This window comes from Scyliorhinus canicula, chromosome 6 (genome assembly GCF_902713615.1).
Source record: "Scyliorhinus canicula chromosome 6, sScyCan1.1, whole genome shotgun sequence".
Classification (NCBI taxonomy): Eukaryota; Metazoa; Chordata; class Chondrichthyes; order Carcharhiniformes; family Scyliorhinidae; genus Scyliorhinus; species Scyliorhinus canicula.
This window is the reverse complement of record NC_052151.1, coordinates 127017748-127033940: the sequence shown is the minus strand read 5'-3', so window position 1 is coordinate 127033940 and position 16193 is coordinate 127017748. Positions and strand designations below refer to the sequence as shown.

At 44.5% G+C, this 16193-nt stretch overlaps 1 protein-coding gene and 1 pseudogene across 2 annotated transcripts in view; both read right to left on the bottom strand.

The window, feature by feature from the left end:
- Positions 1-744: 744 nt before the first annotated feature.
- LOC119967486 (microtubule-associated protein RP/EB family member 3-like) overlaps positions 745-16193 on the bottom strand; it is a 124457-nt gene continuing 109008 nt past the window's right edge. Inside the window, exons 6-7 of one of the 2 annotated variants that reach the window (XM_038800107.1) lie at positions 5239-5391; positions 745-1554 (exon numbers count right to left, since the gene is read on the bottom strand). In XM_038800107.1, the coding sequence (XP_038656035.1) occupies positions 1486-1554; positions 5239-5391 (222 nt within the window). In that variant the 3' untranslated portion in view covers positions 745-1485. Of the gene's footprint in view, positions 1555-5238; positions 5392-16193 lie in introns of those variants that run through there. The other variant, XM_038800108.1, reaches the window with a different exon arrangement.
- On the bottom strand, positions 7951-8191 carry LOC119968123 (annotated as a pseudogene).

Below are 16193 nucleotides of genomic sequence, written 5' to 3'. Positions count from 1 at the left end.
AGGTCTCTGCTGAATCTGCTTTTACCACACTTTCATGCTGTGCATTCCAGATCCTAACCACTCTGTCCATGAAAAATATTTTCCTCATGTTGCCATTACTTCTTTTGTTCAGTGATTTGTACTTGATTTCAGTCTGAGGGGTGGACCTCCAACAATGCAGTTTGTGGGAAGGGTATGTATAATTGTTGGAATTTCCGGATTTTTGCATTACTGCTCATGCGCAGACCCCAGAAGTTCCTGTCAATTTCAGGGCAGTAAGATAGTCAATGCTGACAGTTTGCTTGTCAATGCCACAACAAAATCTGGGCCATTACCTTTAGGTCACTGTCATCAACCATTCAATAGTACATTTTCTGTTTTTTGAATGCAAGAAAATCTGTGTCTTTACTCGCATACATGTATGTGTGGGGCATTATCTTGTTTACATTGCCAATTAGTCTGCATTTTGCTTAATACACCCTCTAGTTGATAGCTTGACATGTTTTCCGCATAAAGTTTGCAAGATGCAAATCCCCAACACAAAGTATAAATGCCATGCTGGTCAGTATAATTTGTCAGAAGGTTTGCTGCTGAAATTATAATCCAATGACAGTGCAGGTAACATTTACAAGCTGGCCAACTTCAGAATCACTGTTGTCGCAAGTCAAAGTGATTTCATCTTTCTTTAGCAAGTTCTCCTGTATTAACCATATAGAGTTAATGTTTAACTAGCAAGATAGAGATTAAATAAAACATTTTCTTCTGTCATTTTAAACGTTTATTTTAAATAAAACTTCACAGATGCAAGTTTTTTCGCACACTAGTGTCATGGGCACAGTATCAGAGAGGTGGTGCAATATGTGATGTCATCGGCATATTTTAGTGGTTTCTGATGAAAAGCAGCTGGAACCAAGTTAATTTGATCTTAGTCACATCATAAAAGCATCCTTTATTCCTCATGTTTGTAGCAAACTAAAATAAATAAAACCCCTTAAAAGCACTATTAAACTTCACACTCCAGACTTCTTCAATCCACCAAGTATGTTTTTCTGTGTTTAAAAGCCAGCAATTTGCATAAAACTGTAGATACCATCTTTTGTGTCACGTCACGGTCTACTAAAATCTCCAGGTTCTTTTAGATGTTAGAAAATAACCTAAGTATATCCAAGCTGTTTCAATTTAAAAAGAAACCCAAACTACATGCTGCATATAACACAAAGGCAATTAACTTGCATCATCATGGATTTCCGATTACTTTCAAACCAAAGTGCAAGTTATTCATTTAAGAAAAATATACAAATTAAATATATTTTATAATACAATCTGCCAGCAATAGTAATGAAGATGACAGCTTTAGCAATCTGTGATACAGAATGCACAGAATTATTGTGATTGTGCAGTGGCTGTACAAACTCAATTCAAAATAATGTTAGTAAACAGCCCGGTGGAGTTCTCAATCACAGAGAGAAGACAGATAGGGAGAGAATGGGTAACAATTACATAGGCTCAGTATTCATCCTGGTCATCTTCTGGATGATTTATAACGCCATCATCTTCTGGAGGAGCAAACCCGTCCTGTAAAATGAAAACACAAACAGAGTGTATTGAATCAGTAGCACTGGATCAACTCAACAACATACATTTATATAGCATTTTTAACATAAATGCCCCAAGCTGCTTCAAAGCATTATCAAACAAAATGTGACTCAGCGATAACAGTGAAGAAATTCAATAAAATTGAGACTGCTGCCAATGGGATTTAGTGTCCCGACATCTGAATTGCATGCTTTGTGAATAGTTAACCACAAAATATCACAGCTGAAGCTATCAGGCTTAAGAAATATTCATTGACCAGCAAAGTAAACTAATCTCCAAAGCAATAATTATCAATGTAAAATGCTAATTTGGATAGCCTGGGCCCCAATTAATGCAGTGCATGAACTACCGTACCATATCAGATATTCTGGGTGATATGCCCTCTAACTTTCCTCCAATTTGTTGCTTTTCCTGCATGTTTTTGATAAATGACAAAAGTTGGTACTTGGATTAAAAGTATTTTTCATGGTATTGTTGAAATGTGCAGCATGGGAGGGGGCTATTCAGACAGTCATGTCTGTGCTGGCTCTTTGAAAGTTGCTTCGTCCCACATCCCTGCCTTTTTGTACACAACCCTGTAAGTTCTCCATCCTCAAGCACCAACATCCTTTTAAACTGGTTAATGGAATCGGCCTCCATCTTTTCAGGTAGGATGTTCTAGCTCCCAACAACTCTGAATGAAAACATAATTTTTGCCCCTCTAGATCGCTTTCCAATGATATTAAATCTGGTTACTCATCAACTTGCCAGACAAATTAGGTTTTAATCATCTTGAAAAGCTCTATTAAATCTCTGTTCAAAGGAGAACAGTCCTAACATTCCCAACCTCTCTTTATAAATGAAGCTCCTCAGCTCCTGACAACATACTGTTAAACACCCTCTTCTATGTTTTCCAAGGCCTTTACATTTTTCCTGAAGTGTGATGCCCAGGATTATCCACAAAACTCCAGTTGAGACATGACTAGTAATTTATAACATTTTAGCACAATTCCTTTGCTTTTATATTCCATGTCTCTTTATAAACAGAACTATCCCTTTAAAAAAATTTTTTTTTTTTTTTTTTAAAAGAATACCCAATTCATTTTTTACAATCTGGTTGTCGATCCTCCCACCTGTGGGATCAGTTTTTCCCTACCAATTCTGTCCAGACCCTCGTGATTTTGAATCAAATTTCCTCTGAACCTTCTCTTCTCCAAGGAGAACAGACCCAACTTCTCTAATTTATTGACAGAACTGAAGTTCCTCATTCCTGAAGCCATTCTGACAGATCTTTTCTGCACCCTCTCTAATGACTTCAAATCCTTCCTAAATTGTGGTGCCCAGAACTGGACGCAATACTGGCTGAACCAGTATTGGTTTAATATAACTTCTTTGCTTTTGTACTCTATGCCACTATTGATAAAGCCATGATGTGGAGATGCCGGCGTTGGACTGGGGTGAGCACAGTAAGAAGTCTTACAACATCAGGTTAAAGTCCAACAGGTTTGTTTCAAACACGAGCTTTCGGAGCGCAGCTCCTTCTTCAGGTGAAGGAGCTGCACTCCGAAAGCTCGTGTTTGAAACAAACCTGTTGGACTTTAACCTGGTGTTGTAAGACTTCTTACTATTGATAAAGCTCAGGATACCATATACTTCACTGATTGCTCGCTCAGCCTGTCCTGCTACCTTCACTGATTTATGCACATATATGCACAAGTTACTTTGCTCTGTCACCCCTTTTAGAATTGTACTTTTTATTTAATATTGCCTCTTCACGTTCTTCCTAGCAAAATTAATTCACTTGGAATAGGTGTCAATTTCACCAATCTGTTAATGTCCTTTTGAAGTTTACTATCCTCCTCACTGTTCATGATACTTACAGGTTTTGTATCATCTGTAAATTTAGAAATTGGGCCCTTTAAATCAAGGCCTAGGTCATTAATATACATCAGGAAGAGCAGGAGTCCTAACATCAACCCGTGTGGAACTCCAATCTGAAAAACAATAGTTAATCCCTACTCTGCTGTCACTCAGCCAATTTCATATTCATGTTGCTACTCTCCCTTTTATTCCGTGTTCCATTATGTGAAAACCATCCACCCCTTTACTTCTTATCATTGAGCCATTCTCATATCCATTATTTTCTCTTAACTCTATTCCATCTTGACAAACTGCCTGCGCGTTACAATTGATAATGCCAGGTGGTGAAGGCTAGAACAAGTATTTAATATTTACACACTTATGCTTTTAATTAAGAGATGCATATTGCAAACTTGTACCTCTAATCCTAACCAAACATTTCAGTCTTCTACTATATGTAGGAGCACAAGTGAATCCCCAGTTAATACCATCCTTGTGCTCCCCACCCTTGAGCCCTTGCTGCTTCACACAACACCTTTCTGGCTGCCCTGTTCCCTGAAAACAGCAAGCAGTGCAGTAAAGTGAGTGGCAAGTGGAAGGGTTCTGTGCCAGTACAGTGGCAGGTGGTACAATGTTAACATAAAGGGTAGAGTGAAGTGGAAGTCAATTAGCTGGCTGCCAAATTAAGCAAATTGAGAACAGTTATATCACATCACAATTACTGTGAAATGAACTCTAACTAACTGTAATTTCAATTGAATGGTCACTGAGAGTTGGACATGATGCAAAAAAACTGTTCACATTAAATAAGGGTGTCTAAGATCAGAACTAGATGTTTCTAAAGACAATTCCAAAGTTAGTTAGTCTGTCAGTGAAGGCTGGCAAACTACAACAAATTTTCAAGGAAATGTCATTCCTGAAATTCTTCTTTCTATAGGTCAGAACAAATTACATATGCAGCACAGGAAAACCTGGTAGTTTGCCACCCTTCATTGACAGGTTTACTAACTTTGGCATTGCCTTTAGGGCAGGGATTTAATTCCATGTATTTTCAAATTGATGCCAGTGTTTGTGCTCCAATCAAGCCTCTTACCATCTTTCCTTTTCTAAATCTATTATTGTAACCTTCCATTCTCTTCTCCCCATATATTTGCAGAGCTTCCCTTAAATGCATCTATACCATTAGCTGAAATGAGTCCTTGTGATAGCGAGTTCACATTCTCACCAATCTTTGGGTAAAGAAGTTTCTTCCAAAATCCTTATTTAATTTTTTGGTGACTATCTTATTTTGGTTGTCTCTATTTCTGCTCCTCCCCACAAGGAGAAACATTCTGTGTGGCTGTCATTCGTAACTGGCTGAGCGAAACAGGGTTTCAGACAATGTTTGCAGCTTACCTGAAATAATTTATGACAAAGTAGATGTATTAGCTGGTGTTAGTGAGATCAATTGAGACCTTACAGATCCTAATGTCAAAAGCAGGTAACACTCTTCTAACAACAGTTGAGGCTGAGTACCCTATCTTTGGAGCTATTGCCTGACACTGGACAACTTTGATTAGGTCAAAGGTGATTCTAAGTTAATACTTTCAATAAAATGGAAAAGACGAAGTAACAATTTACTTATAAAGAACAATAATGAGTTTTACTATCGACCAGGAGAGAAAAGTAGGGAAAATACAATTCAACAAAATGCAAGAGTGAGGAAGAACACTTGGCTCTCAAGCCAAGTTAAACATTTCTTCAGGGATAGTGGTCTATTATTGGTTTTTACATTTGCGCACGCCATGGCATTAATCTAAAAAATATTGAAATGAGAAAACACACCTCGGTTGCATACAGAATCTCCACAATCCTCTGAATAGCAGAGTTGTTTTCGCTTTCGTGTTCTTGGCAGATGAGTTCAATATCCCTTAGTTTACTGAAGTAAAAGTCTCTCTCCTTCTCAAGTCCATCCACTGTTAATTTCAATTCCATTAACTGTCAGAAAGTAAAAGGGGGGAAAAGTAAATATGAACATTTTCATAGATTTATCAACTTTTACAGCACAGGAGGCCATTAGGTCCATCGTGTCCACACCAGTCAACAAAGGTCTGACTACATTAATCCCATTTACAGCACTTGGCTGGAAGTTATGGCAGCCCAAGTGAATATCTGAATGCTTATTTAATGTTATGAGTGTTTCTGACTCAACCATCCTTTCAGTCTGACTTCCAAACTCCTTCCACTCACTCCCTCCCTCAGGGTGAAAAGGTTTCGCCACAACTCCCCTATTAGTCTTCTACCTCTTATCTTAAATTTATGTCCCCTGTTTATTGTGTAGCCACCTGGGGTGGCCACGTCCCGATTCCAAAATGACCCGCAAAGAGTGCAGGGAAAAACGGACAACACTAGAGAAAACAAGCAGGTGCAAGGTTTCCTGTGTATTAAGATTTCAGAACCCACACAGAACTGAAACCAATAGCCATTAGCATATTAATGAGCTATCTCCAGGGACAAAAAGAAACATTGAAACAATCGAGACCAGGACAGACTTCCCGGCGCCAGTGGGAGCTAAAACAAAGGCAGGCAAACGGTTACATAGACCCCGCCCAACGATCAGGGAACAACTACGGTATTGGAGAAAATCAATACGAACAATTGGGACATGGTCCCAATTGGGACCAAGTCCGGGGTCCGCCCAGAAGGGTATAAAACCCCCAGGTTCAGTTCGCTTTCTTGGAAGCTCCTGGAAGAACTCCCACCTTGGCTTTGGCTCTCAGCGACGAGAGGCCCGCCAAGCATCAACCAAGTAAGTCTAAGGTCAACGCACACTACGAGATAGGCGCACCTAGCTACTATTCCGTACCAGTTCGAAGCCAGCAGTATCAGAACCGGACAACGGCCATTGTTCCTCTGACTGAGTGGGCCACTCAAAGCTAAGTATATGCTTTTAGTAGTAGTTGTAGTTTAGCGAGTAGAGTTTATGCATGAGTAATAATTGACTGTGTGTGTAAATAAACGTGTATTGATTTCAAACTTACTAACTGGTGTATCGAGCCATTGATCAGTACTTGGCTTTGAACCCTGTGGTGGTATCAGAAAGATACCTGGCGACTCTTGAGCAAAGGTAATTAAAACAGAGCAAATTAAGGGAAAGCATAACGAGCAACAATTGACCCCACTACTAATGGAAAAAGTGCCTTCCTATCCACCTGATATATGTCCCTCATAATCTTATACACCTATCAGGACCCATCCCAACCTCACTGCTCCAAGGGAAACAGCTCCAGCCTATCCAATCTTTCCTCAAAGGTCAAACCTTTCAGCCCAGGCAGCATCCTGGTAAATCTCCTCTGCACCCTCTCCTATTAATTGACTACAGCTCCTCCTTTAACACCATAATCCCAGACAAGCTCATATCAAAGCTCCAAAACCTAGGACTTGGCCCCTCACTCTGCAACTGGATCCTCGACTTTCTGACTCATAGACCACAATCAATAAGAATAAACAACAACATCTCCTCCACGATAGTCCTCAATACCAATGCCCAGCAAGGCTGCGTAATTGGCTCCTAATATACTCCCTTACACACACGACTGCATGGCAAAAGTTGGTTCCAACTCCATCTACAAGTTTGCTGACGATACGATCATAGTGTGTCGGATCTCGAAAAATGACGAGTCAGAAAAAGAACCTAGTGGAGTGGTGCAGCAACAACAATCTATCCCTCAATGCCAGCAAAACTATAGAGCTGGTTATTGACTTCAAGAAGCAAAGTACTGCACACACCCCTGTCAGCATCAATGGTGCTGAGGTGGAGATGGTTGACAGCTTCAAATTCCTAGGTGTGCATATCACCAAAAATATGTCCTGGTCCACCCACATCGACTCTATTACCAAGAAAATACAACAGCACTTATACTTCCTCAGGAAACTAAGGACATTCGGCATCCACACTGACTCTTACCAACTTTTACAGATGCATCCTATCTGGCTACATCACAGCCTGGTATGGCAACTGCTCGGCCCAAGACTGCACAAAACTTCAGCGTCATGAATACAGCCCAGTCCATCACATGAACTTGCCTCCCATCCATTGATTCTATCTACACCTCCTGCTGCCTTGGGAAAACAGGCAGCATAATCAAAGACCCCTCCCATCCGGCTTATTCACTCTTCCAATATCTTCCATCGGGCAGGAGAAACAAAAGTCTGAGAACACGCACAAACAGATTCAAAAACAGCTTCTTCGCCGCTGTTACCAGACTCCTAAAAGACCCTCTAATGGACTGACCTGATTAATACTACACTCCTGTTTGCCTCATCTGATGCCGGTGCCTAAGTATTTACATTGTGTATCTTGTGTTGCCCTATATTGTATTTCCTTGTATTTTATTTTCATGTACTAAATGATCTGTTTGAGCTGCTCGCAGAAAAATACTTTTCACTGTACCTTGATACATGAGACACTGAACAAATCCAATCCAATCCAATCTCCAGGAATCACATCCTTCCTATCATGCACGTAGTACTCCAGTTGTGGCCTAACCAACATTTTTTTATTACTTTATCAGAGTTACAAAGCCAGAGCTCAGAGTGTGGACAGGGGCAAACCCTTAACCCAGCTCCATGCCTGCTCCAAAAACTAATTCAAGTTGAATCCAATTCTTGATCCCTACAGGAGAGACATACCAGATTCAGGCATTACACCTGACCTCACGCTCATGTTAGCCAAAAGGCCGAGAAGCGATAAGAACAGATACCACACGTGATCTTAGCTGAAAGGCCGAGAAGCTATGCCAAACCAGCATTTCTTTGTAGGTCTCTATATCTTGATAAGAACATAAGTACAACACATGATACTATGATAATTTACGTAAAAACGTATTTAGAAAAATCTCATTCAGTCTATGGGTATGTTTGCAAGCAAATGGACACAAATGCTCTCATGGTGAGTAGAAGACTTTGCCATTTTAGAGGCCAATTGAGATGCTTAAGCAAGACTGTCCAATTTTTCAATTGCATGAAAACACTGGAGGTATTTGGGTTGAATCTGTAATCACACTCATTTTCTGGAAGCTCCTAATTATCGTCTCTATTTATTTATATGCTAAATTTGGTATGAACATTCTTTGTGGAAAAAGCTGGAGATCCAGGAAGTTGGCAGGAAAGATATCCAGTCAGCAGAAACGCTGGGGGCCAGTTTAGCTCAGTGGGCTCGACAGGTGGTTTGTGATGCATAACAAGGCTAACAGGATGGGTTCAATTCCCGTAAAAGCGTTAAAAAACGTACAAATTGATCATTTAATTAAAAAAAATATTATTGAGGTATTTGAAAATTTTTACAAAAATAACAATGACATCAACGTGGGATATAAATCCCCCCCCCCATAACAATCTTCATACACCCCCAACCATACAACACCAATCTGCCCCCCCGCCCCTCTCCCACCAAATACTGGAGACTACTCTATCCTGTATCCCCCGTGGCGGCAGCAGTGGAAAGGCCGGCACCTGTTTTCTCAGGAAGTCTCGCACCGCAAATACCTAAACCTGTTCCCTGCTGGCAATTCAAATTTATCCTCCAAGGCTTTCAAACTGGGAAAGCTCCCATCTATAAATAGATCCCCCATCCTTTCAATTCCTGCCCTTTGCCAACTCCGGAACCCACCATCCAGCCTACCCAGTACAAACCGATGATTATTATAAATCTGGGTCCAAATTGATGCTCCCTCCACTCTCTTATATCTCCTCCATTACCCCCAGATTCTCAGAGCCGCCACCACCACCGGACTTGTGGAGCATCGGGCCGGCGAGAATGGAAGAGGTGCCGCTATCAGTGCTCCCAAACTGGTGTCTTTGCATGACGCTGCCTCCATCCGCTCCCATGCCGACCCCTCCCCCACTACCCACTTCCTAATCATGGCTATATTAGCCACCCAGTACCTGCGCTCCTGCAACACTTTCTTCACTCGCGGGGTTTTACCCGCCCAGACAAAGACCAAAATAATCTTATTCACCCGCTTGAAAAAGCCTTTGGGATGAAGATGGGGAGGTACTGAAAAACAAACAGAAATCTGGGGGGGGAACCATCATTTTCACGGTCTGAATCCTCCCCGCCAGTGATAGCGGGAGCATGTCCCATCTCTTAAAGTCCCCTTCCATTTGTTCTACCAACCTGGATAGGTTTACCTTGTGCGGTGCTTCCCATTCCCGGGCCACTTGGATTCCCAGATATTGAAAGCTCTTCCTTACCATTCCAAGCGGCAGCTCTCCCAGTCTCTTCTCCTGTCCTCTTGCCTGGATGGCGAACATTTCGCTTTTCCCCATGTTCAATTTATACCCCGAAAAATTGCCAAATTCCCCCAAGATTCGCATTACTTCCCCCATCCCCTCCAACGGGTCTGAAATATGCACGATGTAGCCACCTAAGATGGACACTGGGCTAACAAAATGGAGAACTGCTAAGGCTGTAGGGAGAAAACAGTCTTAGCCAGGACAAGCAGTCTGCAAAGGCTAATTAGCATTCTGCACGTATCGAAACTAGTTTATGGCCAGGTGAAAGATCTCAACCAAAGGTGTAAATAGCAAAACGCTTTGCATAGTAATGAGGCGATCCAGATCTGGGCCCACACAATAGCAACATTTGGGTTTGAATGGATACTTTGAGTGGACGCCCAGACGAAACGGCACCAAAAGTATCCATCACAAAAGACCCTAGAGACCGCCCCACCCATCGAGAAGAGACCCTCAGATTGGGGGATTTGTAAGATATCGATTGGGAAATGGCCCAATCGATACATGGCAGGTAAAGGCCCGCCCCGAAAAGGCACGGACATTGGGGGACCTATAAAGGTAGACCCCGCACATGGTTCTGTCTGTTGTGCTCCGGCTCTGTTGCTGTTTTTGTGCTCCGGCTTGGACTGCTGTTTTGACTCCGGCCCAGATCTGCTGTTGTATCCTGACTCCGACTCCAGCCGTTGATCCTGTCTCCCATCACCAGCCGTTGAGCACCAGCCATCGTTCAGTAAGTGCCAAAACGACGCTCGCTACGTGAACCCGGCATTGCTTATACATTATTCGACTATTAGCGAACAGAAAGGAACAAAGGCCTTGTCCCCTGACCTTGCTGGTTCCTACTTAGATAAGTATTTAGTCGTTTAAATAGTAGAAATAAGTATTAGTCTTTAGCGTATGCATGCGTATTTATTATATTTGTATAATAAATATTAATCGTTCGATCTTACTAATCGGTGTATAGTTTTATTACTTTGAACCTGACCTTGAAATACTTGTGAGGTGTCTAAATACGGCACCTGGCGACTCCGAGCTGAAAATACACACACAGAGCTGTAGCAGTGTTAAGCACACGGCCTTTAAACGGAGGCGTGTTAATACACTCCAATAAACGCGTAATACACTCAAGTAAAACGTGCAACATTTAGTGGCGACATCCTGACGGGACGCGGTTACAAGTGGCACCCCCACTCCGTCGAGGACCCTGAAATTTGAATTAGAAATCTGGTAAAGAAAAAGGAAAAGAAATCACAAGTATTCAAGGTGTTCAAACGAATAAACGTAATTCGGAAGTGTGTTTTGTGCATGCGTACTAACAGGGTTGTAAGGAAAACCTGAAAGCAGTTTTGTTGCGACAAACTTTCGGGAGTTTTGTGAACGGAACATAGCGTAAGCCTTACCCGTTTCGTGAGACATAACCTCAACACCCCCTGTTCCAAATTAAAGTGAGTCAGAGAAAATGGCCATGCAGGCAATGGAACGCCTCATGATTCCAGAACGGTTTGTGGTCGCAGCGACCAGCAGTAGCTGAGTAGGTCAGTGTCCCGTGTGGGAGCTGGAACTCCGCAAGTATCTGCAAGGAAAGGGATGGCCCCTTTGGAAAGAATTCTGTATGAATGAGGAGACAGGTCCCGGAAGTATAGGACATACTTGGTGGGAGAACCTCTCTCAAATTCATAAGAAAACCCTTAGTAAAGCACGCAAGCCGATGGCAATCGTGTCCTGTTTGGCACAATTGCGAGGCACAGAGGAGGTCGTTCAGACGCTTCGGGCAGAATTAGAAGAGAGAAATCGAATGAGTAAAGTGGATGTCAGGGACATCGAGAAAGAAAATATGGATCTTAGAGGGAAGCTGGCAGAGAAAGGTAGAGAGGTGGATGATGCCAAGAGGGCACATCAGTCTTGTCTAGCCCATCTCAGCAGTTCCCAGACCCAGTACGAAAAGGCCTATCAGGACGTGCAACGTGCCGTCCTGATAAGAGAGGAATCAGAGAAGCAGGTAGAGGCTTTGCAGAGGCAATGCTCTGACCTAAAGGCAGCTTTAAGAGCACTCCATGCTGCCACCACAGAACAAAGACAGAGTACAGTAGACCATGCAAAATACAGGAAGCAGATTGCGGAGCTGCAATCGCTGCTTTCAGTGCAAAATGGGTTCCAAAGCACCTTTGGAACGCAGTTAGATGAGGAGAATGCCCCAGACTGGAAGGAATTAAGCGAAACAGCGCAGCGTTATGTTCAGGGAACATGTGCGCCAGCAGCGCAGCAGAAAAGACAAGCATCCCAACCCCCCACAGATCAGATAGTTACCGCACCAATGAATCCAGTCACCACCCAAAGGAAAGCGACCGCAGAAGGCGTACCCGATATCACTTACACCACCCCCTTAACTGTAACCCAACTCAGGGACGCATGTGAGAAGATCACTCCGTTTCTCCCCACCGCAGACCCCCACCAGTTTTTCGCAAAAGTAAAGCAACAGGCAACCATGTACGGCCTGGACGAGAGAGAGCAGGTTAAGCTCACGGTTCTGAGCTTGGACCAATCGGTTGTAGCAGCCCTCCCCGACCCACAGAACGTTGGCGGAGGCACCCTAGAGGAAATGCACACCTCCATTTTAGATGCCATAGGGTATAACCGAGGTGACCCAGTAGAAGGACTTAACAAGTGCCGACAAAAGAAAACCGAGCACCCCACAGCATTTGCAGGAAGGCTGTGGATCCATTTTAACGCAGTTTTCGGCGATTTAAATAGAGCCCATTTGAACCGTGAAAACATGGTTAAATGGACGCGCACCATAATTTCCCATGCCACAGATGCAGGACAGAGTGCTTGCAACAGTTATGACCCCTCAGAAGAAGCCCACAATGAGAAATGGGTCCTGAAAAGATTGTCCCGCGCTTGGGAGCAATCAGTTCAGGGCAGAGGCAAAGTGAAGTCCCCAGAAGAAGCTCAGGCTGCAGCGGACATCCAGGCAGTGAGAGCGCACCAAAACCCCGCTTGGGTAAATGAAGGAAAGAACAGCCCTCCACAGAAGCCGCAGGAATGCTACAACTGTGGCCAGTTAGGACATTGGGCTAAGGAATGCAATGCACCCCAAAGATCACAGAGAGGCCAGCAGACAGGAACTCTGAATAGGAATAAAGCCAAACCAATCCATAGTATAGGAATACAGTCAGGACAGACCAATGTGGACGGGACGGACTGACGGTGTTCGGGCTCCCCCACTTGGGTCTGTGACACTCTTTGGGATCAATCCGGAAGACCGGTAGTCACAGCTAAGGTTAGAGGGAAGCCCATAGAGTTACTTTGGGACACAGGAGGGTCCCGCACCACGATTAATTCCACCACCACGGCACAGGCAGACACGTGGCCGACCACCTCCACCATCACACTTAGCGGTTTCACAGGACACTCGCAGCAGGGACACATTACAGCACCCGTAGCAATCCAGCTAGAGAACATTTCCACCAAACACCCCGTCGTTCTAGTAAATCTTCCCCGGACAGCAGAACACATCCTGGGGATAGATTTTATGAATGCCCATAGCCTGTCGTTCGACCCAGTTAACCAGTGTGTCTGGCGAATGGCGAGATCAGACAGAGCACCCGCTACTCTCACAGTGGGAGAGTACGCTAACCGGATTAGCGCAGTAGGAGACTATTCATTTGACCTGACTGCACTACACACGGACAGACAAGTAAAGGCAGTATTACACAAACACAGGACAGCATTTGCCAGTCACCGGCACGACTGTGGCAGAATGGCTGGACAAATTCACGTTACCGGACCTGACCCCCGACCACAGAAACAATACAGATTTCCCCTAGAAGCAGAGGGAGAAATAGAGAAGGTAATAGGTAGCTTATTGGAGCAAGGTGTGCTTAGAACAGTAGCCTCGACCAATAATGCCCCTATTTGGCCAGTGAGAAAGCCCGACGGATCATGGCGTCTGACCATTGATTATCGGGAGCTCAATAAAGTAACCCCAGCAGTAGCCCCCACGGTAGCAACAAGTCCCGAGACCATGCTCAAACAGGGACTCAACTCCAAATTTTTCACGGTATTGGACATTAGCAACGGCTTCTGGTCAATCCCATTGGCAAAGGCGTGCCAGTACAAATTTGCCTTCACTTTCAAAGCGCAACAGTATACGTGGACATGCCTTCCACAAGGATTCCACAATTCCCCCTCCATTTTCCACCGACAGGCTGGCGAATGGTTTAGAGAAATTTTCCCGCCCCGAATGTCTGGTACAGTATGTGGACGACCTACTACTGCAGACAGACACAAAGGCAGAGCACATTACGCTTCTGGCCAAGCTCCTGGAACTTTTAACCTCAATTGGATGTCAAGTCAATCCAAGAAAGGCCCAGATTTTGGAAAATAAAGTGATGTATTTGGGTACAGTCATCACACACGGCAAACGCGAGATCGAATTCAAAAGAATTGATTCGATTGTCAAATTGCCCCTTCCCCAGAATGTTTCAGCCCTCCGGTCGTTCTTAGGACTGGTTGGTTATTGTCGGAACCACATCGACGGATTCGCGACAAAGGCAGCCCCACTCTCAGACCTCCTTAAGAAAGGAGCCCCCTGGGAATGGCTTCCGCAGCATACAGAGGCTGTGGAGGAGTTAAAGAAAGCCCTTAGCGCAGCACCCGCGCTGCAAGTCCCAGACCAACTTTCCCCCTATGCAATAGAGGTAGCGAGCACAGATCTGACCCTCTCGGCCGTGTTACTTCAGGAACGGCACGAGCAGCTAAGACCAGTGGCTTATGCCTCCCGACTTTTAGACCCAGTAGAACAGGGATTTTCAGCCTGCGAGAGGCACCTCCTAGCAGTTTTCTGGGCAGTTCAGTACTTCTCGTACATTACCGGACTCAACCCCATCACCATTTTGACCGAGCACACCCCCACACAGTTACTCCTAGACGGTCGACTGAAGGACGGTTCAGTTAGCCAGATTAGGGCAGCTAGGTGGACACTACTCTTACAAGGACGCGACATTACGGTTAAACGGACCCGGACACACACATTTTTAGCCGACAACCTCCAATATCCAGGACAGCCCCATGAATGTGAAATTGTAGCACCCCTACACAACACAGGACCCTTCATAGCGAAGACACCCCCCAGGAAGATAGGGAACCCAAGACAAAGCCCCCAACACACAGACACGTGTGGCCCACTACGGATATACGTGGACGGTTCATCCACGGTTTTAGAAGGTGAGCGTATCACGGGATGCGGCATCTATGTCGAGGACGCGCAGGGTCGCGCTCTCGAAGAAATAGCGTTAAAATTGCCAGGTCACTTAGGCGCGCAGGCAGCAGAGCTCGCGGCCATAGCATACATAGTGGACCACCCCGATTCTTTCCCCAGCCCGGCGGACATATATTCGGACAGTCTATATGTCTGCAATAGTTTGACAGATTTTCTACCCCTGTGGAGGACACGAGGTTTTGTCTCCGCAGACGGGAAACCCCTTCCATCAGCCCCTTTACTCCGCCACATTTTAGATAAAGCGAAGGACAGAACCTTCGGCATTATAAAAGTCAGAAGCCACCATAGGTCATCCCCCCCTGGGAATGTAAAAGCTGACGCACTGGCTAAGGCAGGTTCCAGGCGAGGACACTTGTGGACACCCCCAGCTAGCGCACCAGCTAGCGCCCCTGTGAGCGCAGTTCAAGTCTCACAGACCGATATCAAGGATTTAGCTGAAGCACAGAAGCAGGATGAGGATCTCAGGGAGATTTGTAAAGGCAACTTTGTGCCTCAGTTTGACAAATTTAGACACGCACTGACCACACATGAGGGTGTGATCATCAAGGACCAGCTTTATGTGGTCCCGCAGCAGGACAGGAATCAAATGATTGCCTTGTTCCATGACGGGCATGGACATCAAGGAATCGACACGACCACGAGGCACCTCAGGCAGCTCTGTTGGTGGCCTAACCTAAGGACCGATGTAATCCCACTACATCGAGAATTGCCTTATTTGCGCCCAGAATAACCCGGAGAGGTATTCTAAAAAGGCACAGCTTCGGCATACTCGACCAGTTAATGGCCCCTGGACAAACCTCCAGATCGACTTTATAGGACCATTGCCCCCTTGTAGGAATGGCTATAAATACGTTCTGGTGGTAATTGATACCTTTACCAAATGGGTAGAGGCATTCCCCTCAAGAACGAATACAGCTAAGACAGCTGCAAAGATCCTGACCCACCACATCTTCACGAGATGGGGTTTACCAAGAAGTATTGATTCGGACCAGGGATCTCACTTCACAGGACGTGTCATGAAGAACGTCCTGACCATATTCGGCATCAAACAAAACTTTCATATTGCGTATCACCCACAATCCAGCGGGATTGTGGAGCGCATGAATCGGACCCTAAAATCCACACTTAGAAAAATGGTTCAAGGGAACAACTCAACATGGGATTCAGTGCTCCCATTTGCACTCATGTTTATCAGAAATACAGTTTCAACTTCCACAGGATA